The sequence below is a fragment of the Podarcis liolepis genome, assembly GCF_965112155.1.
Source record: "Podarcis liolepis genome assembly, chromosome: 10".
Lineage (NCBI taxonomy): Eukaryota > Metazoa > Chordata > Lepidosauria > Squamata > Lacertidae > Podarcis > Podarcis liolepis.
In genome coordinates this window covers 29,278,559-29,302,023 of record NC_139562.1, presented here as the reverse complement: position 1 = coordinate 29,302,023, position 23,465 = coordinate 29,278,559, and the positions used below count along the sequence as shown (strand labels likewise).

General features: G+C 48.2%; 1 protein-coding gene across 2 annotated transcripts in view; it reads right to left on the bottom strand.

Moving 5' to 3' along the window:
* Positions 1-17,541, bottom strand: part of TRIOBP (TRIO and F-actin binding protein) — a 62,285-nt gene extending 44,744 nt beyond the window's left edge. Inside the window, exons 1-7 of one of the 2 annotated variants that reach the window (XM_083462282.1) lie at positions 17,421-17,541; positions 15,091-15,282; positions 7,612-7,748; positions 6,987-7,128; positions 5,653-5,827; positions 3,253-3,643; positions 2,446-2,578 (exon numbers count right to left, since the gene is read on the bottom strand). In XM_083462282.1, the coding sequence (XP_083318408.1) occupies positions 2,446-2,578; positions 3,253-3,643; positions 5,653-5,827; positions 6,987-7,128; positions 7,612-7,748; positions 15,091-15,204 (1,092 nt within the window). In that variant the 5' untranslated portion in view covers positions 15,205-15,282; positions 17,421-17,541. The remainder of the gene's footprint in view (positions 1-2,445; positions 2,579-3,252; positions 3,644-5,652; positions 5,828-6,986; positions 7,129-7,611; positions 7,749-15,090; positions 15,283-17,420) is intronic. The other variant, XM_083462283.1, reaches the window with a different exon arrangement.
* Between the last annotated feature and the right edge of the window lie 5,924 nt (positions 17,542-23,465).

Here is a 23,465-nt window from a genome sequence, read left to right as displayed (position 1 = left end):
TGGTTCTCAATGGGGCTAGGAAGGCATCAAAGTTGGGAGCTGCCATTTCAAGGTGTGCATGCATGTGTGCAACCTGGGTATGTGAAAAAGAAAACTCAGCCCTTGGGCTGGGAAAGGTTTTCCACCCCTGCTGTATACGTTAGGGAAATTAAGCAAGATTGGTGATTTCTTTTCCATAGTTTGGCATTAATTTGTTGTGTAAGCAGCCATGCAAGCCACTTTAAGACCAGCTTCCTGGAGATGCCCCCAAAGTTCAGGATGCTTGGCCTTCTTTGGATCCAAACACCCAAACAGCTGCCAGAGGTTAACGCTACATAGCTATGCTGCCACCTCTATCATTACTGACCACAAATTGCTTTAGGCATCTTTTGAAGACCTGCCTTCTTACCCACAAGCTTTCCCCAGTTGTTAAAACTGTCTTCTGGATGTTACAAGGCTTGATTGCATCTCTGTACTTTTTAAATTGCTGTCCTTGGTAGTTTGTACTGATGCTTTTATTGCATATTTTTTGTAATATTTGTGGTCTTTTGGTTTGCTTTAAACCACTTGAGGTATTTTATACAATAAGGCACATAGAAATGATCTTAAATAAACACCACTCAGCCCCTTTCTTACAGCCTCAGAAATTTCACTAGCCATTGGCAACACAAGCCTTCTTCGTAGTAGCAGAGGCTGGGAACTAGGGTGTGTGTTTACTTGTCATAAAGAAAGCCAAGTCAGTGAGGATGCTGGACTTGACACTGGTAAAGAATTGCAAAACATGCAGAATGTGTTGATAATCCACAGAAAGCAAACATGGCACAGGCCAAACTGGTCAGCATTGGACTAACTTGTCCAACAGGCTGTCCCCAGCTGATGACTTCTGATCCCAGGCATATCACCTGTGCTCTGTACCCCTTCATCATATTCTTTCCCTTTTTTAAAGGATCACTAGGTGGAAATACAGTTGTACCTTGGAAGTCGAACAGAATCCGTTCCAGAAGTCTGTTTGACTTCCAAAACATTCAGAAACAAAAGCGTGGCTTCTGATTGGCTGCAGGAAGCTGCAGCAGCCAATCAGAAGCCACAGAAGCCGCGCCCGGATGTTCAGCTTCCAAAAATCGTTCGAAAACTGGAACACTCACTTCTGCGTTTTGATCGTTCGGGAGCCAAGGCGTTTGAGATCCAAGGTACAACTGTACAAACTGAACAGCCGCGCTGCCTCCCATTTATGTATAGTGCTAGTATTTTAAAAGACTACGCATGCATGTGCATGCCTAGCACCACAAAAGGAGAGGGGAACCCCACAGAAACTGGGACTGTGGCACTGGCAGACACAAATAGCAAAAGGTAGTAGGGAAGTACAAGCAGTCTGCAGCAATTTTGGTCACCCAGCTGTACCGCTGCCACCCTTTGGCAAACGCAATGAGTGGCCAGACTTCCTTCCAACGCAGATATGGCAGAGATGGGCGGGGAACATCTGAATATCAGTGTGGTGATCCCTTCCCCAATCTAAGGATGCAAGAAAGGCTCGAGGCAGAAGCTTCGAAGCTCAGCCATCCTGATTTTCGGCTTGGCTGGCAATGCACGTCAAAATGGTCCACAAACACACAGAGACACATACTAGTGGTGCTAGGAGGGAGCAGAAAAGGTTCAAGCGGCTTTGAGTAGGGATGGAGAACTGGCATCCTTCCAGAAATGGCTGGAATTCAGCTTCCCATCAGCTCTGGCCAACATGAGCCCATGGTCAGTGATGATGTCTCCCAGTGGTGCAATGGGTCAGTGCAGTTGGCTGTTAGCTAGAAGGTTGGTGGTTTGAGCCTACCCAGGGACGGCTGTGGGTAGGATTCCTGCATTAAATGACCCTTGAGGTCCCTTCCAACTCTATAATTCTACAATCTCTGATGCGGGAGGGTGGAGCCCAAAAACATCTGGCTGACCCCCAGATTCCCCAATACTGGCTTTGAGGATCTGGTGCGGCCAGAGGCTGCCAATTGAGGGAAAGGGAAGCTGGTTAATTGTGTGCCAGGAGGGGGCAGCAAAGGAGGCACAATGCAACAAGGTAGTCAACTCTCAAACCAGTGCACCTTCTGAGGTGGCGCAGTCTTCTGTTAAGACGGTACCCTGGGTGGACCTGAACAGCCTCATTCTCTTCAGCAGGCATCCCCAACCTGAGGCCCTCCAGATGTTTTGACCTACAACTCCCATGATCCCTAGCTAACAGGACCAGTGGTCAGGGATGATGGGAATTGTAGTCCAAAACATCTGGAGGGCCGAAGGTTGGGGGTGCCTGCTCTGGAGTAAAGATTAGAAAGCAAGAGCTTTGCCCTTTGAGGAGGAGTGTTGTAAATACATGGAAACAAAATGAGGAAAATAAAGGCCAAGAGAGAATACAGTTTAAGCAGGCCCCATTCTCCTCCCCCTTAGCACCACACTGCCATTCCTCACTACGGATTAGCCACTCACATCTCTGCGCAGACTGGGGCTTGATTGCCTCCTGACTAATCGCCCTTCCTTTGCCAGCTTCAGGGTCTTACTATCCAGTCGCTCCAAGAGTCCCTCTTCCAGGGCTTGGAATGCCCCCAGCGTCTCCGACTTCCTAAACATCAGAAAAGGGGGAAAGGTGGCGGTGGGGGAGAACAGATAGTTACGAGGTGCTGAATTAACAGCTGGCCTTCAAAAAAAGCACATGACAAGGGACTTTGGGCCCGTTATCGGATCTTGGAGGGTGGTGTTACCTTCCTCACACTGGCATTGTTGAGGCTTAGCTGGGTAAAAAAATATATGTAAAGGTAAAGGACCCCTGGACTGCTAAGTCCAGTCAAAGGCAACTATGGGGTGTGGCGCTCATCTCACTTTCAGGCCGAGGGAGCCGGTGTTTGTCCACAGACAGCTTTCCAGGTCATATGGCCAGCATGACTAAACCGCTTCTGGTGCAACGGAACACTGTGATGGAAACCAGAGCGCACGGAAATACCGTTTAGCTTCCCAACACAGTGGTACCTATTTATCTACTTGCACTGGCATGCTTTCGAACTGCTAGGCTAGCAGGAGCTGGGACAGAGGAACAGGAACTTGCCCCATTGCTGGGTACGTCAGGGTGGTAGCCAGGTCAGAGATGTGCAGGTGCCCTTCTGAAAAAACTGGATTGGTTCTGCTGGCCCACTGACTCTGCCTTAGCCCTACTGCCAGGGCAGTGGTGCTTGTTTCAGGAGACCAGCTCCACACAAAAAGACAAGGCGCGAATCTCCCAGGGCTGCCCCATTTCCTCACCTGCGCTCGTGGCCAAAGATCCGTTCCACCTCCGCCCGGCCAGGACTTCTGGTGCGGCTGCGCTCTTTTTCAAAAGCTTGCCGGTGGTCCAGCCGCTTCACCTTGGGCAAGTCAGCCAGCATGCTGTACTCCTGCTTCATCAGGCCGTGGCGACCCTCGCTGCTGCCGCTCGTGCGCCAGCTCTGGTCCGAGTCAGCGGAGCTGATGGAGGAAGCAGGCCACCTGCTGGGGCCAGAGGCATCACCACGGGCAGGCAAAGCGCCACGGCCCGCACGGGGAGGGGAAGGGGCCCGGCTCGGCTCGGACTTGCGTCGCTCTAGAGAGAAATAGCCACTCTCGGCTTGATGCTTCCTCCTGCCGTCCCCTTGGTCCTGGCTCACAGCCCTGGAAACTGGGAGGGGGGAAAGATCTTGCAGCAATTCCTCCCATGCTCAAAGTGTGTGCACAGGCAGGAAAAGAGCACAAACCAGCAGCAAACTTGATGTGCCAAATGGAAATGGGTATTAGCTCAGGACACCCAGTTGCCTCTCCAAGCAGAAGAGATTTATTTTTGGCCAGAAGTGGGCAGCACAGGAGCCATAGAAAGGGAAGCTGTGACCCTCCAGATGTTGTGGGACTCCAATAATCATCAGCTCCAGCCAGCATGGTTGATGGTCAGGGTTGATGGGAGCTGTTGTTGGCATCCGTCTGTCTCAAGAGACAATGGCGTGCGCCCCCGGGGGTGAAGTCAAACTACTGTAATAGCAGCATGGAAGTGACCTTTCCGGGGCACAAGCCTGGGCAGGGTGTATGGAGGTCCAGGGCTGCCCAGATTACAAGACACCCCTCTCGACAGCTTCACTGATGTGGTCCAAGGGAAAGCAGGGCAATACATTTGGCACCAGCTTGGCTGCAGAAGTTGCTGGAAGGAGGCGTACAAGGCGCCATCCAACCGCCTTAGGGACTCCACCCTGGATTTATGTAAGGTTTACTCTATAGCCTTTTCTTCTCCCAAGATATCCTGCAAGGTAGTGGAGGTGTAGGATCAGAATTTTCTCTCTCCTACATGGGCTACCTAACCAGGTAATTCCTTCTACAGCACGTGCAGAAACCACCTTCTTGACTGTTGAACCCACTATTGGTCTCGTCCACACAATCCGCCAGAGCCTATCCTCACATGCAGGGGAAGCCCCTAATTCACCGAGGCTTTGAAACCCATCGGCTACTCTCACCTGTTTTAGCCAGCCAGTCAAAGCCATTTCCTGGGGCATGGTCGCTGTCGTATGTTGACAGCATCTAGGAGCCACAAGTGAGAGCTGAGTGCAGGGTGGGGACCAAAAGAGGGCAAACTGCCCCAGAAGGAGCATGACATGTCCCCCATCATGAGAGCCAGTGTGGTGTAGTGGTTAAGAGCGGTGGACTCGTAATCTGGTGAACTGGGTTCGATTCCCCGCTCCTCCACATTCAGCTGCTGGGTGACCTTGGGCTAGTCATACTTCTCTGAAGTCTCTCAGCCTCACTCACCTCACAGAGTGTTTGTTGTGGGGGAGGAAGGGAAAGGAGAATGTTAGCTGCTTTAGACTCCTTAGGGTAGTGATAAAGCAGGATATCAAATCCAAACTCCATCAGAGCTAATATCCATCCCCTAACCGCGAGGACTGCAGGTTCTCCGTCCCTGCCCTGTTGCATAATGAAATGGCTGGTCCCCTAAGCTCAGCCCTTTTGGAATATCCAGAGGGCCACGTCCTCAACCACACTAGGGGTACGTGTGCATTATAAAGATGATGACATCTACATTTATTATAAGCACCTCACCAGCAGGTCCCAGGTCAGGTGATAACAATTATAAACGACATCCTTCCATTAGGTTATTGTACTGTGGGCAGAATCCAGTTTCTGGCATTTCCAGATTGACTTTTCAATGTAAAAGCTCCCCACTCTTAATAGCCCTCCTGGTCAAGGAACAAAGGGAGGGATCCGAGTAGCACGTCTCATCAGACAAGGATTTCTGATTGTGCAATGGGACTTTTTCTCTTCTCCCCACTGCATGCCAAATCTGCCCCGAAAGGCTGGGGGAACCCCATAACAGATTTAGGGGGTATGTTTACGAAGTCCCATCAAACAAGTGGAAATTATTGCAGGGACAGGATGCTTGACTCAGCACATTTTGCCCTTTGCCATCTCAGAATCCCGCTAAAAGTTGCTTGAGATCCTAATCAGTGGGAGAACTGATTATGCAAATGTATTCCTGTTTATTAAATCCAGGCACAGGATTTGGGTTCCTAGTGCAACGCTGCAGTTACAGTTCTTTCCTTTGGGATGGTGTGTTCCCACCCTCGGAAGAAACAAGATCTACGGAAAGATCTGTGCTGGCAGGAGGTGGGGAGAGGTCAGGAGACTGAGGAGGGGGATGACACATACCTGCTTTTGGGCAATTCCAGGACTCTGTTCTCCCAGAGGATGCTGGGTCCGCCCATCTGGGTCTATCAGCATGCAGTTTTTCAGGTCGTGCCTCTTGCTTCTGGCCTGCATAGTACATCGTGCTGTCTTTGTCAGGCTCCAAAATGCTCTCAAGCAGCCTGGTCATTTCCCAGTCCTATGTAAAGGGGAGGCAGGGAACACACAGAAAAAGAGAGGCTGTTTCCTACACTGCCCTGCTGCCTCTGTCCGTCAGCAGGAAAGCCTGTGTGTCAGAGATACCAAACATCAGGTCCCTAGGAGAAGGGCCCCAGATGCTTTAAGTCAGGAACGGGGGGGGGGGTGTCTTTTTTCAAACTGAGGGCCACATTCCCACCTAGGCAAACATCTGGAGGCCACATGCCACTGGTAGGCAGGCCATGCAAATTTCACCTTTGTACAGTAGGCTAGTTTTGACCCTCCATTCAGGCATGCAGGATGCCATATCAGAGCCCAAGGGCACATTCCAGCTGAGCCAAAACACTCAAGGAAGGTGTGAAGTGGGGGGTAGCCTGCAGAAAGCTCCGAGGGCTTTGGTATACAGTCTGAGCACTGGTGCCAACTCTATAGGGCCGAGGTGTTTTTGCCGCCCCTTCTGTGGGGTGTGGGCCAGGCCCTCTCAATGTTGAGGGGGCAAAGGAGGCCAAGTGCGCTGTGGCTTCAGTGGCCGGCTCCTCCTGAGAGCAAAAGAGAAGGAGCTGCTGGCCACTGAAGCAGTGCCACATTGGGCTCCGCACTTGGTCTTCTCCTGATGATGCGACATTGCATGTGCAATATGCACCGGCTCTCTCGATCTCAGGCGCAAGTCGGTGCCTCTGAATCTGAGGTTCCCCAAGTTACTGTACATATAGAGCATGTGGCTTCCCCCAAAGTCTCTCGGAAACTGTACTTTACCCCTCACAAAGCTACAGTTCCCTTAAACTACGGTTCCCAGGACTTTTATTTTAGGGAGAACTGCAGAGTTGGAAAGGACCACAAGGGTCACCTAGTTCAACCCCCTGCAATGCAGGAATCATTTGCCCCATGTGAGGCTCGAACCCATGGCCCTGAGGTTAAGAGTCTCGTGCTCTACCAGCTGAGCTATCCGGGAGGCAGCCCTGTGCTTGAAATGCATGGTGTAAAGGTGACCTTAAACTGCAAGGCAATGTATAAGGATCTGCTCTGCCTCCCTTTGCTTGGTGAGCAGGGATGCAGTGGTGCCTCAGCAGGGATCTAAAGAGGCTCAGAAATAAGGAATATTACAAAGGGAACATGAGGCTGCCAAGAGACGTGTACACATACACACAGTTCCATCTCACCTCGAGCGTGGCACGGGCATCTGTGTCAACAACATCCGCTTCTGCATCAAGGACGGTGCTGGTGCTGGGACAGGTACTAACTTCTGTGGGTTCTTCCTCAGCTCTGCAGCTCAGCTGGGTGTACTCCAAGCTTTCCTGCCAGCTGTAGGGCGGCAAAAACACACACAAATGGTTGACAACCACCCAGCAGGTGAGGGCTAAAGCCAAGCGCTGGGCCCATGGCAGAAAGTTGCTCAAGATGGCCGAGCATTGCCAGTGTAAAGGTAGCCAACGCTAAGAGCCAAGGAAGGCCTCAGCGGCCACCTTATTGTTACACCAGCAGACAATCTGAACCTGGGGCTTCCTCAGAAATTGCTGGACTACCTTTTCCCACATTCCTTACCCCCTGCCAACGCTGGTTGGGGCTGATGGGAATTGGAGTCCCAACACAGCTCCCATGCTCTAAAAAAATTGTGCTAGCTGCGCATGCACTACCAAGCCAGGTTCAAGGTTCCTCTATTAATCTACAAGGCCCTTAATCATTTGGGCCTAGGATACCTCCCTAATCACTCATATTCCGTTCACCAACAGGAATCACCGTGGGGGGGGGGCGTTTCCCCCCTCCCGGCACAATCAGAAAACTTACGTCTCATCTTTGTCCTCAGAGCCCACACAGACATAGAGTTCACACTGGGGCACTAAAATGCACAAGGGGTCACAGGGACTGGCCACGTTGTCACCATCGAGGGAATTGGGAGTTTTCGCTGCGTGTTCCTTCAATTCCTGTCAGAAAGAAATGGGAGTCGGTGGGAGATATTTCAGGGGCACCATGGTGCTCCCTCTGTACTCTTCAGGGCACATAAAATGTCTTGCTTGCACAGCAGAGAGCAATAAAGAACGTTGCCACATTCCATACACCCACACCCCAGTTGCCTTCTCAGTCTGCTTGATGAAGAGTTCTGTATAAGCTTTAAAGACTGCAGTGTCCTTTACATAAAAAAGCTCTTTGAGACACTGTGTACCACTTGTATAGGAAAGTAATAGGTGGATCCACTTTTTGTTTTTATCCTCTTCTTATTTAGGCAACAGAACTTTTTTTTTTAACAATCTGATCCTTGGTTATTTCACTCCAACCCAAGCCCATTGTGCAATTTCCCAAGATAAATCGAAAGATCAAATACAGCACAGCCTTCTTGATGGTGGCTCCTCAACTGTGGCACTCCCTCCTAGCATATTTTGATGGGTTCATCTAGCAACCCTATTAAAACAGCGACCTGTGTCGGATTTACGTACAATGGTATGTCAGGTTACATACGCTTCAGGTTACAGACTCTGCTAACCCAGAAATAGTGCTTCAGGTTAAAAACTTTGCTTCAGGATGAGAACAGAAATTGTGCTCCGGCGGCGCAGGGGCAGCAGGAAGCCCCATTAGCCAAAGTGGTGCTTCAGGTTAAGAACAGTTTCAGGTTAAGTACGGACCTCCGGAACAAATTAAGTACTTAACCTGAGGTACCACTGTATAAGCTAAACAAGCTATAGTTTAGGACCCCACTCTCTTGGGGGCCCCAAAAAAATTTAAAGGAAAAAAACCTGGATGTACATTTCCAAAATATAAGATTAAAAACAAATAAAATAAAACCTATATACAGCAACAGTGTTTTGTGTTGTGTAGGCTCCTATGATGTAAATAATGGGCCCCGCCTGCTAGCCTGCTCCCTAAAATAGCACTGGCTTGCTCTTTTTTGTATACAGGGTGCCTACATTCTGCATGAACTGGATGCATTGCAACATGTGCAAATGGCTTTACAGTAGATACCTGTTACGTCCATCAATTACCATATATTCGACACAAAAAACAGTGACAATTTGTTTTTGACAAAGGACAGCTGGACATATAAAGGGCCCCATTACCTTCAGTAGCTTAGGGCCTCATCAAACCTAAATCCAGCCCTGTTTGAAAAGAGGGTTGAGGAACCACATGACCAAGAGCCAAATATCTCCCTCTGCTTTTTGTACATCCCAGCCACACAAAGGTACAACTCTCATTCAACATTCATTGCTATGCCCACTTTTATCTCTGCCCCCCCCACTCACACAGCCCCCAGACGTTTGTCCACAAACTTTGGACTAAAAAACAAAAGGCACACCCCCCCCCACAAAAAAATAATAATAATCCCTGGCTGAAAAGGCTATTTTGCTTCACATTGTTGCAAAAATTTATTATTGTATTTTGTAATCATTGGCTTGGGTCCTAAGTGAGCACAAGGGAGTTCACAGAAGGAAGGGTCTGTCTCCTCCAAACTCCAGCAGACTCCTGTACCCGGCACCACAAGGTTTTCTTGAGAAAATCAGGAAGAACTTCCTGACCAATGATATATGGGGTGCAGGGAGCAGCTGCAGAAAAGCACTGATGGGGTGGGGAAGCACATCCTGCCTCTTTCACAGCAGAACCTGGAACTCCTAACAAGAGGAATATAACTTTAGGGCCACTTTTGCCGGAGACTGCAGGAACTTTATTGTCTTTACAGGAACACCAGAAAGTGGAAGACCAGTCCCTAGGGTTTAAACCAACATATGGATTTTATGACAACCAAATTTCACATAGATATACAGACACATGCAAACATATATATTCCTATTTATAGAAATGTGTGCTATTATTGTGTGGGAATTGTTTTTATCACAACAGCGATGGTTTCTCCAGAGCGAATAGTTGCAGCTTTTTGGTTTTGCTGATTGTGGTTATGTAAGACAACTATAAAATGACAATAAAAAGTTAATTCCCCCCTCTTTTAAAACTTTTAACAGCATCTGGCTCCACTGCAAAGCACAGCTGGTGAGAACCTAGCCCAGCCACCCAAATTTTCCACAGCAATCTATACATCTAAATTTTTTTTTGAAAATTTGGACCACAGGCCTTTGCTCTGAGTCCTTCAAGTGCCTAGCAACACCTTGCGGGTGGGGGGTGGGAGAGAGAGAGAATCAACCCAGATTAGTCTTGGATCTTAAATTAACTTTAATTCAAGGAAGGAAAACTCCATTACTTCCTTCCAGTACAGCTCCCCATGCCCCATTGTTCTGGAGGGGGTCCTGATCCTCCAGAGAGCCTTTTTCTGAGGGGGTCACAGATGCTTTCAGAGAAGGGAGGGATGGGCAAACTTTGCTTTTGTGAATTTGCTTAAGGCAACTCATGAGATCCAGGCTTTTGGCTTGGAGCTATACAGTAATTCGCTCTGAGGACAGTGGCTTAAAGAGCAAGTTACGGGTTCCTAAAGAGAGAGAAAACATTCTCAGACTCTAGCATGCTTAGCGACTGAAAGTCTGAGAGTCATTTGTTAAGACGAAGTATTCTTTGTGTTAAGGCTCAACCAGGGTCTGAACCAAAAAGCTTGCAAACCAAAAATATAAATAGCATATGCCAAACGCCGTTCTCCCAATTGATCAACCGTGGCAATCAATAGCCGGCAAAGGGCACGCTGCCTCCTGCGCTACATTAACTGGAAGGTGTAGACTGGATGAGCAACGCTTGCCTTGCGCTGTCACAAACGTAAACAGAGCACTCCTCTCTTGACAACCATCCTCTCATGGAGCCCTGCTCTCAAAAGGTGCCTGCAGCATCTCCAAAGCTGAGGAGACTTCCTTGTTTCTTCAGGCATGGCACCGGGTCACCTAGATGTCACAGGCTAATCGGGCAGAGATATAGAAAATCTTCCTGCCTTGTGCAGGAGGTTGCTCATCACCCAATCCTATGGTTCAGGAAGTCTCCACTCCATCCCTCCTACTCAGCCCCACAAGCAAGGCAGGGAAGCACCCCGGAAGCACAGGCGGGCTCAGCAACATAGGAAGCACTCCTTATTGCTTGACCTCCAGTGCTTGGGAGAGGGGATTTCACAAGGCTCCAGAAGCAAAGACAAACAGCAGGTCCTTCCCTGCTCAGATCCAGAGTTCCATTTCAAGCGCGCCTGTCCCTTTAAGAGCTTCCTCGCTGCCCTAGCCAGCTGGAGAGTCATCCCACCCACCCCGCCTTCACCCCAGCCCAGTTACCTTAGCAGGTTATGATCTCCAAAAGGGAGGGTCCCTAGCAGGCTGGTTGTCAGCACCACTTCCCCTCCATTGTCCTGATCAAGTGGGGGGGGGGGGTTGAGCAGGGATGGCTCTGAGCAGATCGCAGGCGAGCCAGGAGGAAATTCTAGAGGGCCAGGACTGGGGAGAGAGGGAACCTCATTACTATTTCATAACCCCAGGCTGATCCAGCGCAGCAAACAATGAACAACACGAAACCCTTTGTTAACAGGACACCAGCTGGCACCCCATAGGGAGGGATGGAGTTTACACCTGGCCAGCCAGCGAATGGGCCAGGAGCTGACAGGTGACTAAGGCTGCCTGGCCTTTTAATCCAGGGCCGCAGTTAAAGACCAACACTTGCTAAACAGTCCCTTGTCAGGTTGGCATCTCTATCCCAGAGCAGGGACAGGGAAGGTGCAGAGCTCCACATCCTGCTGGATTACCGCCCTGTCATTCCTAACCCCTGGCCATGGTGTCTAGGGCTGGTGGGAGCTGGAGTTCAGAAACATCTGCAGAACCACAGGCTCCCCCCCACCCCGATCCTGGAAGGAACTTATAAACTCTGGGCAGTAGAAGCAAAAGCATGACTTGCCAAAGTGAAGCGAGATTCACAGGTTGCAGTTATTTCTAATGTGGAGTGGAGGAATTAAGGTGCCTCTCTCTCCCCGTTATCCACACCTGTGAAATGTCGTTCTGCGGGGAGATTCGGGAGCTTTTAGAATGGCCTGTATGAATTTCTTGCTGAAACCAAGACAGGAACGCAGGTTTCAAGCCAGATCAATGTTTATAGTGTAGAAGTCGCTTCGGTACTTTCCTGAGCGGAGGAGAGGGGTGTAACTTTGACCACGACCATTTCAGGCATCCTCTTAAAACTGTAAGGAAGATTAAAAAGTGGGGGCTTGACACTCCACTGTTAGAAATATCACAGCCGATCCACTTTTCCTAGGTGTGGACTCCTAGTGCGGCAATTAAACTGTTTTATTTAGCACAGAAGAGCCTGCGTTAGTCCTGAGAAACTTAGGAAAGTCAATCATTTAAAGCACTGCAGGTGACCCCTAAATTTGTAGCAGCTTCTCCTCTGCTCCAATTAAACAATTGGTGAGTGTTAATGCTGTGGCATCCATACTCCTTTATTCGTTGCAAGAGATCAGTTCCTGAATTTATTTGTTTTTAAATGCTGGAATGCCTATCTACTAGGCAAGGTCAAATGTAGGCAGGAGATGCATGATCTGTAGTTTCTTCGGCCAATGAGCATTGCATTTTTTGTGCCCATGGGAAAACATGACCAGATTCAACCGCTGGCATCTTCAGGTGCAGCTGGGAAAGGGCTGCCAGTCAGTAAATAGATAATACTGAGCTGAAGGGAACAATAGTCTGACTCAAATTAAAGGTAAATCAGACAAGCCATCCTGACCGCTGCATTTCAGGCTTGCAAGCTCCTTGAAGAACAGCCTCTTAAAGCACCAAGCCCATTGATAAGTGTGTTTATCAAACAATACTGGGGAAGTTTTTCCTGCTGAACTACTCCCTGCCCCACAGTTGTTAAAAATACAGAGCCCATCTCCATTAAAACAAGGAGACCACTAACTACACTGCCCAGCAGCCATTGAGACCTCATTTGCAGCCTTTTACACCTCTTGTCGGAACCCTTAGTATCTCATTAACACATAATCTAGCAGCCTCTGTGGTCTCATTCAAAGTCCACATTCACAAACAGCACTCAAATGCCTTTCCTTTCTTGCTGCTTGTCAGCAGGGGAAGCCCCTGCTTCCCTCCAATAGCTGCTCGGATTACCAGAGCCAGTTCCCGACACTGCCCCCCTCCCCCCAAAAGTTGCTCTAAGATATGAAAATGGATGAGCTGGGCAAAGGCCAGATCCATTTCCTGCTCTGTGGCAGGGATGCTCAGCCTTTTGACACTGCGACAGCCGCAGAAAAAGGACATTTCAGCAGGTGGAGCTCGTCACATCGCAACAGGGCAAGGGGAAGAAAAAGCGGAATTTACCAACATTCCCTCTTCTACCCAGCTCTTAAAGGTATAAGAACCCTAATGTTGGAAGTTTGGTGCTCCTCACTTTCTGGGTCCAGCCTTGATTACAGCCTGCAGATACATTAAAGCCAAAGGAATTACAATGAGGATGTGGGAAGGGCTATAGCTCAGTGGCAGAGCGTCTGATTTGCATGTAGAAGGTTGCAGGTTCAATCCCTGGCCTCTCCAAGGCCCCTGTCTGAAGAGCTGCTGCCAGAAAGGGCAGACAGTCCTCAGCTAGATGGAGCAACCCGTCTCAACTCTGCATGAGCTGGCTTTCTATGTTGAGAGAAACTGATGTGATGAATCTGGGAAGAGAGACCAAGCGTGAGCATAGGCAGCAATTCCAAACAATGAAGGGGGGGGGGGGCTGATCCATTGAGGAGGCAGAGTTCCATCCCCAGGCTGCCCTTAGAACAGGGGTAGGCAACCTAAGGCCCGTGGGCCGAATGCGGCCCAATCGCCTTCTAAATCTGGCCCGCGTACGGTTCGGGACTCAGTGTGTTTTAACATGAGTAGAATGTGTCCTTTTATTTAAAATGCATCTCTGGGTTATTTGTGGGGCATAGGAATTTGTTCATATTTCCCCCCCAAAAAATATAGTCCAGCCCACCACATGGTCTGAGGGACGGTGGACCAGCCCATGGCTGAAAAAGGTTGCTGACTCCTGCCTTAGAACAACCCAGTATAAAAGACCATGATGAAAGGACCGGAATTGGAAGAGAGGATGGCAAGCAGAGGCTGGAAGGCAGCAGTTTACTCCAAGACAACCTGTGAGTCCGTGACTGAGATATTAACCCAGTTCTCCAGATCACAGTCAAAACATTAAACCACTAAACCACATGGGCAATCGTCATGAAAGAGCTAACATCTAAGGAAAATATTATGAACACCCAAGCTGTGGCGATGGTCACACTCAGTGATCTCTGTGTGTTGCTGCAAATTTAAAGGCACCAGCCTCTCTCGTGATCCTGCACATGCCTCAGTCCTTGGCTACCGAATCATTTCACAGTTATGCTTCAGTCCCATTCACTCAGCTCTGCCGATAACTCACGCCACACCATTTTCTTATTTTCCCAGCCTTTAAAAAAAACTTACCCCTCCCTATGATGCACATGCCATGCTGCTCTGGCAATTGTCATGCTCTGTCACCTGTCAAATTGCCAACTTTGGGGAAGGTTTAAAGTTATTTATTAAAGAGATCTATCGACTGCTTTTCAGGCCTCATTGTCCTCACTGGGCAATTTTACCAAAAAAAAAAAAAAAAAAAAAAGGGAAAGAGAAAAGATTAAGGCATGCAGCATAACCACCACAATTACGTGCGCCAAAGAGCCTACTAAGTTAGAAACAGCAGCAAGAAACATTTCAAAGCACAGCACATTGAAACTAACTGAACACAGACTGGAATGAAAATGTCTCTGACGTTCTCTTCAAGACAGCAGTTATGGGTCCCATTCCTATTTCCCAAGGAAAGATATTCTAAACGGGTGGAGCCACAACCAAAAAGGCCCTGTTCATGGTAGGAGAAGGCCTACTCTCAAGGGCAGAGCGTCTGCTTTACATGTACAAGGTCCCAGGTTCAATTCCTGGCATCTCCAGGTAGGGCTTTTGGGGTGGGCTACTGCTTTGATGCAGTATAAGGCAGCTTCCTATGATGCCCAACAAGTCAATGGCTCAGTGCATCTGGCTGTTAACCCAAAAAAAGTTGGTGGTTTGAGGCCACCCAGGGATGGTTGTGGATAGGATTTCTGCATTGCAGGGGGCTGGGCGAGATCACCCTTAGAATTGTCGAGTTGGAAGAGATCCCATGATTTTTTTATCAACAGAGCAGTGCATCTTATGCAGATCATAAATCTTGGAAAGCCTTATACAACTGCTCGTTTAGGAATATTGCCTCTTAACATTACTTCGCCATGGAATGTTCTGCTTCCTACATTTCCTTGGGAACAGCACCCCCCCCAAAAAAAAAAACATGCAATAGAGGATACTCTCCCCCTCTGCCCACAATAACCAAGGTCAAATATAAGCTCACCTGGTTACCACGCTTGTGAGCAGTGAGAGTTCGAAAGCAGTTCTGGCACCGGGTCTTGGCAAATACATTGGCCTCGAATTTCTCACACAGAGTGCTCTCTGACATTTCTGACATGGTCCATGCAGGGAAGGGAAGATTCCCCCAGGCATGCAGTTTTAGGGAACTAGCTTCAGGGTAGGGGTGGGGAAACAGCTGCAACGAAAGGATCATAAGACATAAGACACAATACATCAGTACACCCCCCCCCCCAGTTTCCTCCAGCCTTATCAAAGAGAAAATGTTCTGTATAGCCTGGTGCTCATTGGCACCAAGCAGCAGGAAGTGTCTCGTGCTCCAAGAACATCAGAGGAGAAGGAGGAATCTTCAAAGAGCATCAAAGTCTGCAGGCCAAAAACAGACCCGTCCCATATGTGGGGCAGTGTGGTGTAATAGTTAGTGATGATAAGTGGGGAGACAGCAGCTCAGATCCCTGCTCAAACCATGAAGCTCACTCAGACAGTCATTATCATTCAGCCTCACCTACTTCACAGGGCTGTCGTGAGGATAATACTATTGGGTCGTGTAGCTCAGCTGGTTACAGTGAGGTGCTGACAACGCCAAGGTTGCAGGTTCGATCCCCATATGGGACAGTTGCATATTCCTGCACTGCAGGGGGTTGGACTAGATGATCCTCAGGGTCCCTTCCAACTCTACAATTCTGGAAGCCTCATTTTAAAATTATACAGGACAAGTCAGACATGTAATAAATCTGTGGAGTGCTCTTGTTCAGCATACTCCGTTCCAGAGGAAGCCAATACCCTCTACAGAGGTTGTTGAGCTACAACTCCCATCAGATCTAACTGGCCATATTGACCAAGAGATGTCGAACTCCACAACATCTGGAGAGCACAACTTCAGTTATGTCTGCCCTGTTCCATTCCTCTCCCCACCCTACTTTTCAAGTTTACACGCACATCTAGCAAACAGTTACGTCAGCATTCTAGGGCCATTGAGCTTGCTGAATTCTCATTGGGCTTTTTCTTGGGGGGGTGGTGTTCAATTTTTTGGGTACTTTTGCAAGCTTCATGGTTTTTCTGAGCCAGCAGCTACTGCTCTCTTATGTTGGGGCGGTGACATTTTAGCTATATTAGCAAGGGTACTCATAGTCTGGACATTAGCATGAGAAAGAATAGCATTTAGCATGCAGTAAGATTATCACATTCACCCCTTCACCAGGTGGGTTAGGTAAGCAACTTTAATTTGACAGACACTGGAAATGGAAAGGGCCAAGTTCATGCAGAAGGGACAACTTGGGGGAGGGAGAACACATGCTTGGTCACCAGATTAATTTTAACAGTGAGGCATCAATCAATGGGTGTTTCCATAAGCATTATGTCTGGATTAATAACCATTGGCACCTACCCTTGCTTTTAATCTATTCGTGCTCATGAGGACATAAGGAAAGATGAATAAAATGAGGTTACTTGAACCAAGCATGAAACAAAATTGCCTTTGCAATTTCGCAACTTTAAAATAAATGTAGGCCTAATTTGTTTCCCACCGCCAACAGGATATTTCTTCAGAGTTTCGACACATACTATTTCTGTGTGCTGGATTTTATGAGCCACCACAGTAATTTTATTTCTTTGAAAGAGGTTGCTGTGCTCTTCTTTTAAGAAATAATCCATCCATATCAAACACCACTGTGGGAAGCAAAAGGCTGTGAAGAACAGACCAAACCACCATACAATTATCATGTGCACACATCACAAAGCACCATATCTAGTCCGGCTAAACAATCAAAAGACCATTTTAGTATTAATCAGAACTACCATAATATTTTTGGTTAAAGCCAGTTAAAATGAATTTATCCTACTGCCAGTGGCGTAGCGTGGCTTGTCAGCACCCGGGGCAAGGCAAGTAATTTGCGCCCCCTAACCCGTGGATTTGCGCCCCCTAACCCTAACCCCCAGATGTTGCGCCCGGTGCGGCCGCCCCCCCCCTGCACCCCCCACGCTACGCCACTGCCTACTGCAGAAGACAAACTCTCACAATTAACACATGCTCTCCAAAGCTTCTTCACTTCTCAGCCTTGCAGGACTTCAAATTTCTTTTTTTGGCCCCCATTTGCAACGCCTCTGCAGCAATAAAACCAGGTTTTATCATATCACCTGGGGAAGCCACAAACACCTGACAATCCACTTTCTGCCTTTAAACGAGAGTGGGGCGGGGGCGCGTTAGGTAGTTTCACGTGTGTTTATCAAAATTCGGAAGATACCACTAAAATACTTCCGTGTTGCTTCCCCCAATTAAGTTTATCAATATGCTCGCAACTTATCAATAAAACATACCGACAGAAAACAGCAGAAACGCGCGCACCCTTCAAAATGCAATCCTAGATATATATACACACGCGACTACAGCTGGAGCCCTTCCGCCGCTGTCTTCTCTCGCTCTCTTTTTTTTAACAATGAATACAAACGGGGAGGTGGACTGAGAATACAAGCACCGGCCCCTTTCCCATTGGCTGAACGAATCACCTTCATTTAAATACTACGTTTTAAGTGGCTGTTTGGGAGAGGGGGGGTGGGCTAATTCGGTAGCGAATCAAAACCGCCGGAATGCTGATCAGTGCTTGGAACTTTCGGAGTCGAAACTTTTGTTTTGTTGCGTTGTTTTATACATAATTAGCTCGGCGCCTCTTCATGTTTTGCGAGCCACGTTGCAGCGGCGCTGGGGATGTGATCGATTTCTCCCTCCCTCCCTTTGCAGCGTGAGCTCGCTTGGCCTTCGTGCCAAACCAGCGTCTCGCTGACGCTCCGAGTATTTTAAGTAATGGGAAAAGAAACGTGGAATCTACGCAAACGCAGCCACATGTGTTTTTGAGTCCCTGCGGAGTTCTCTGCCTCTGCTTTCGCCGTCACGGAAGCCTCTGCCTCGCTCTCTCGGCTTAGCACTCTTCAAAGGGTCGGCGCAATGTGTTTTGCAGGTTGTTCAGGGAGCAGCAGCAAATGACGCCGCCTCTCCAGCCCCGCCCCGCCCCCCAACAAGGTGCATCTTAGTACCTTGGGGCAGTTAATTTATTTTGGCACCTTAAGCAGAAAAACAAAAATCCCATAAACACCTCTTCGCTTACCTGGCAGTAAAAACAAACGTCAAATTAAATAGCTAAACCATTTGCTGACCTTTCCCTGACACTCAAAATCAGCTGCCTTAGGCAACCGCCTCACTGCTTAATAATGGAAGGGCCAGCCCTGATTATTCGTCTCCCCTGATCGCCTCCTTCCATCTTGCTCAGGCAACTAGTTCATGATCATCATCATCATGATCATCATCATTGCAAGAATGCTGTCCTCAGTCATTTTACATATTACCGTCTGGGGAGCTTATTTTAAAACAGCAGTCCTAAAAATGCCACAAGGCTCTGGATTGTGTTTGCTGCTGTTGAGTGCACTATGATTGGAACACAGGAAGTAGTGTTATGCCTGGTGGTCAAACCACTGGTTCACTTAAGCTCAAGTATTGCCACGGGGACTTGAGGTCCTCCTGATGTTGCCAGATTACAACTCTCATCATCCCAGACCATTGACCATGCTGGCTGGGGCTGATGGGATTTGGAGTCCAACTGTATCTGGAGGGCCACAGGCTTCCCATCCCAGTTCTATCTTGACTGACAGCAGGTACAAGGGTTCAGATAATACAGTATTATTTCCCAGCCTTATCTGAAAATGGTGGATCTAGCAACTGAGAACATTCATATGCAAAGCATGCGAACTTCCCCTGCCTCTATGAGTTACCTGTGCATTGGTGTAATTTTGACTCTGGACTAGGCTTTGTAAAACTCTGTATCCTGAAGAAGCTTACTGGGGATTTATTAAGAAGATGATCATCAGTATGGAGGACTAGGTTTCCTTAATGACTGCTGGCCAACTGCAGCTGATATTCCCTTCAAATTTGCAGCAGCAAGGGTGGCTGTGGTCCAAGGTGTCCCTCTGAGTTCAAGATGGGTGACAATACGAGAACACACATCAGAATTTGGTGCAGCTCTGGTTTTGCAGCAGACAGTCCAATCTGGAAATGAATCCCCAGAAGGTAGAGTTTCAAAGCCGCTGTCCTTATGTACAGACCAAGTAAGCTCTACAGCATAGAACTGAGACTATAAGGTTATATCGAAGGATAGTCATGCTCAGAACAGACCCATTGAAGTTCTATGCACAGCCAGGCTCAAAGGCTAACCTGTTCCTGTCCAGACCTGCAAAAACTTCCATTACCTGTGCCACACACCTATGCAGTAAAAGGCTGGGTGCAAACCAACTCAAACTACATCTGTCTCCCTTTGTTCCATTCATTTTCATTTCTCCTTGTTGCACCCAGTTGTTGTTTTGGCCTAGTGCAGTCTAATCCCAGCTTCACTTGTGGAAATGGTGCACCTGTCATTTCTAAACACACCCTTCGAGGGGAAAAAGGGGTCAACAGAAGGCCCAGATTAGCCTTTCAAAATAGAAAATTACTAGCCCAATCAGAGCAGATGAGTGGAACAAACTGGGTCCTGCACCTGTGTGAGAGACTAAACAAAGTCACATTTGCAAAGGGAGGCCAGCACTTCCAGCCGCAGCCCCACATTCCTGCTCTCTCCAAGCTACCCTCTAAGGACGCTCAGAGGTATTTCTCACTAGCTTTCAAGCTGCAGCATTGGGCACCACATGCTAGAAGCAGTTTCTGAGATCTTGGTCACAGGCAGAAGACGTGAGTGTGGGTACCCTCAGTCCTGGGGGCCAAATCCTGCCCTCTGGTCCTCTCTGTCTGGCCCTTGCAACTCTTCCAAAACCACATCTGCTTTCACATATCCCCAAGTGTTGTTGTTTTTTTTGGCCTGATTGGAATGTGACCTTCAACTCTGATAAACCCCTCTTGTTTGTCTGGACGGAGGATAGAGAAGGGTGTGTGAGTGTGCACAGAATATAGCCTACTGTACAGAAGTAACGATAACAACAATAGCTTTCATTGCTTGACCCGTTTCTGCCTCTGGCCTCACCCACCACTGGCACGGGGCTTCCTGGAGGTTGCCCAGAAAGGAATGCAATCTTCTTATTGAAAAAAAATCTCCGCAATTCTATTACATAGATAATATGTTTGGTGCCTGTGAGATGGTGTTGAACTTCAAGCATGATCAGGGATGATAGGAGTTATGGTCCAATGACCTCTGGTGAGCACCCTGTTGGATACTCTGCGTGTGGACTATCTGCATAAGAGTTTGAATATGAGCTCCTGGCATCCCCTTCCCAGGACGGAGAACCTATAGTCACGCTTTAGGTGTTATTGGACTCCAAGTCCCATCATCATCCCCACTCAGCATGGGCAATCAATGACCAGGGAGAATGGAAGTTGTATAGAATCAAAGAATTGTAGAGTTGGAAGGGACCTCAAAGGTCATTGAGTCCAACTCCCTGCAATGCAGGAATCTCATCTAAAGCATCCATGACAGATGGCCATCCAACCTCTGCTTTAAAACCTCCAAGGAAGGAGAGTTCACCACCTCCCATGGGAGACTGTTGTAGCAATACCCAAAAGGACAAACTTTCATGAATACTTGCATGGGCTGCATCTACTGAAATTAGCTCCATTTTCATAGACCTTTTCAATTCTCATAAAATCTGGGGTCCCTGCAAGCATGTCTGGAGCCTCCTTTCTCTGACGCTCAGTCTACCTGCCCCCCAAGGTGGGACGACAGCCTCATGGAAGCTTTGGCTTTGATACCCTTGGCCATGTTGTTCTCACTCTCCGCAGGGGGAAACTCACTAGAGCAAAGCCTGCGCATCTCTTCATTAGACCACCCAGCCACTGAAAGCTGCTCTTCCGCCCATCAAGAGGAAAGCTAATTCATTGCACATTCAAGCACATTTCTAATTGTGGGCAATTCCCAGATGGAAGCAGCCGACTGCAGACAGGCCTTGCAATCCTACGGTGCAGCTAAGCTGGCAACTGCTACACAATAGGCAATGATGACGTTGCTAGCTGGGGTCCTGCACTCCCGCATCACTCTGACACACTGCAGCACAGACAGAGGGGCAGGGAGAAAGTGCAACCCTTGGGACTGCCAGAGGAAGAGGCACACCCCCCTCCTGTCCCCAAGACCACCGGTGCCAAAGGCTTCAGGTCCAATACGAAGAGTGAAAACACAGTATGCATCTTTGGACCTGGAGATATTGGTCTAGTTGTGAGTAAGGGGTCTACTCATGAGTAAGCAATCCCTGATACTCCTCTACTGCCAGCAGCTGTGGTTAGGGTGTGGTTTAGGAGGCCAGAGTATAAGCCTTCTTTGCAGGATCAGGCCCATGATCCATCTAGTCCAGGGGTAGGCAACCTAAGGCCCAGGGGCTGAATGCGGCCCAATCGCCTTCTAAATCCGGCCCACAGAGAGTCCGGGAATCAGCGTGTTTTTACATGAGTAGAAATGTGTCTTTTTCTTTAAAATGCATCTCTGGGTTATTTGTGGGGCATAGGAATTCGTTCATTCCCTCTCCCCAAATACAGCACAGCCCCCCACAAGGTCTGAGGGACAGTGGACCGGCCCACGCCTGAAAAAGGTTGCTGACCCCTGATCTAGTCCAGCATCCTGTTCTGGACAGTGGCCAACTAGATGTCTGTAGGGCATGCAATGTTCATGGCTGTTTGGCTGCCTGTATACTCATCTCACTCCTTGGGGGCTTCAGAAGTGGGGAGTGCAGGAGACACATCTTTTTCCATAACCTCCTTCCACTATTTAACTTCTGGTGGAGAACTGCAATGAGCTCTGGATTAGCTAGAATCCGATTCTCCAGTGTGGTGGGAGTAAGGCTGACATCTTCAGCTCCCCATCAACTACAGCGGGTGCCTATTCAGCTCAGGAATTATTTTGCTAGTGTAATTTCACATACAAGAGAGCAGCAGACTTTGGGCTCTCAAATATCAGCAGCGCCCTGCGAAACGCTAACATTTGGTACTCCCCCCTTCTACAACATCACTGCAGTGCCCAGTGCAGCTGAACTGGCCATGCTACCCTAAAACTGCCTCTGGAGGGACCCAGTCATGTAGAAGACCGGGATCTGAACTGAGGGTGCTCACCATGCCCTTAACTTCGCCCCCGCCTCTCTGCACCATTATAATTATGAGGGGCATTTAGAACAGTAGAGCCACGATATTGTCCGAAATTCACTAGGCTTTTGGCTAGGTCATCTAGCTTGAAGGAGTGATGGCATCTTCTGACCACTCATGTAACCCTGATACTGCTTTGTACTGTTGACCTGTTTTGTTTTTATTGTTTGGAATAAAAATGATATTTTATATAAGAACTTCATTAGGCTGGCACAAGGAATCGAGTGAATAGCTCTCTTATCTTCATCCAGCTGCTGCAACGCAGGGCTAGGACTGCTCCCCCCCCCCCCCGCAAACACTGGCATTTGACAGAAATTCTTTTAAGAATCGACATTTGAAATTTTCACCCCAATCTTGTATGATTTCAACAGAGGCAATGGCAAGCTAATGCCCTCCGGTTTCAGAGGATTATACATGGTTAAATAAAACAGTGAAAAAATAGGAGCACTGAGCTGTGGAATGTGACAGAACCAGACCATTACGAGTTACTCAGAAGTAGGGCAAACCCATTGATATTTCTTCATTTACCACCAAAACATCTGGCCTTTTTCCAACTCAATTTCCATTCTCTTTGCTAGTTAACAACTTTGGGGTACAGAAAACACTTCAGAGGCTGTCCAAGAGCCAAACACTGCTGCTTAGCAGCAGCCAATAGCCAATAAGAAAAATATAAAAGACATCATTTACACCCCCCTATTAAAAGAAATAAACAGAGAAAGGGTTCTATAGCAACCTAGGAAGCAGAAGATGTAACGAAAAAGCAGAAATACTTCTGATTGTCACGAAAATGGTGCTTTTTGCATTTATCCATGCACCAGGAGTGGCGTAAATATTTAATCCTATGAGCTGCATACCAAAAATCCTCATATGATCGGGAGTCACAAGACACACACACAACTATGCCTCTTCACAGTCGGATGCAGTAATGCTTCTTAACACCAGTTGCTGAAAACCCCAGGAGGAGAGAGGGCTCTTGTGCTTGGATTCTGCTTGCAACTTTCTCACTGGCATCTGATTGGCCACTGTGAGAACAGGATGCTGGAGTAGATGGACCACTGGTCTGATGCAACAGGCTCTTCTTATGTTCTCTCCTCTTCCCATCCCCACACTTATCCAAGAATCCCAAATATCTCACAAAGAAGACAAAAAACAAGCTGCTTTAACAGTCAGACATTCCTACAGTCCTCCTGTGAGGGGCATTTTGGATACTTATGCTTGCTGTTTACAAATGTCTACGTACTATATCTTGCTTACATGAGTAA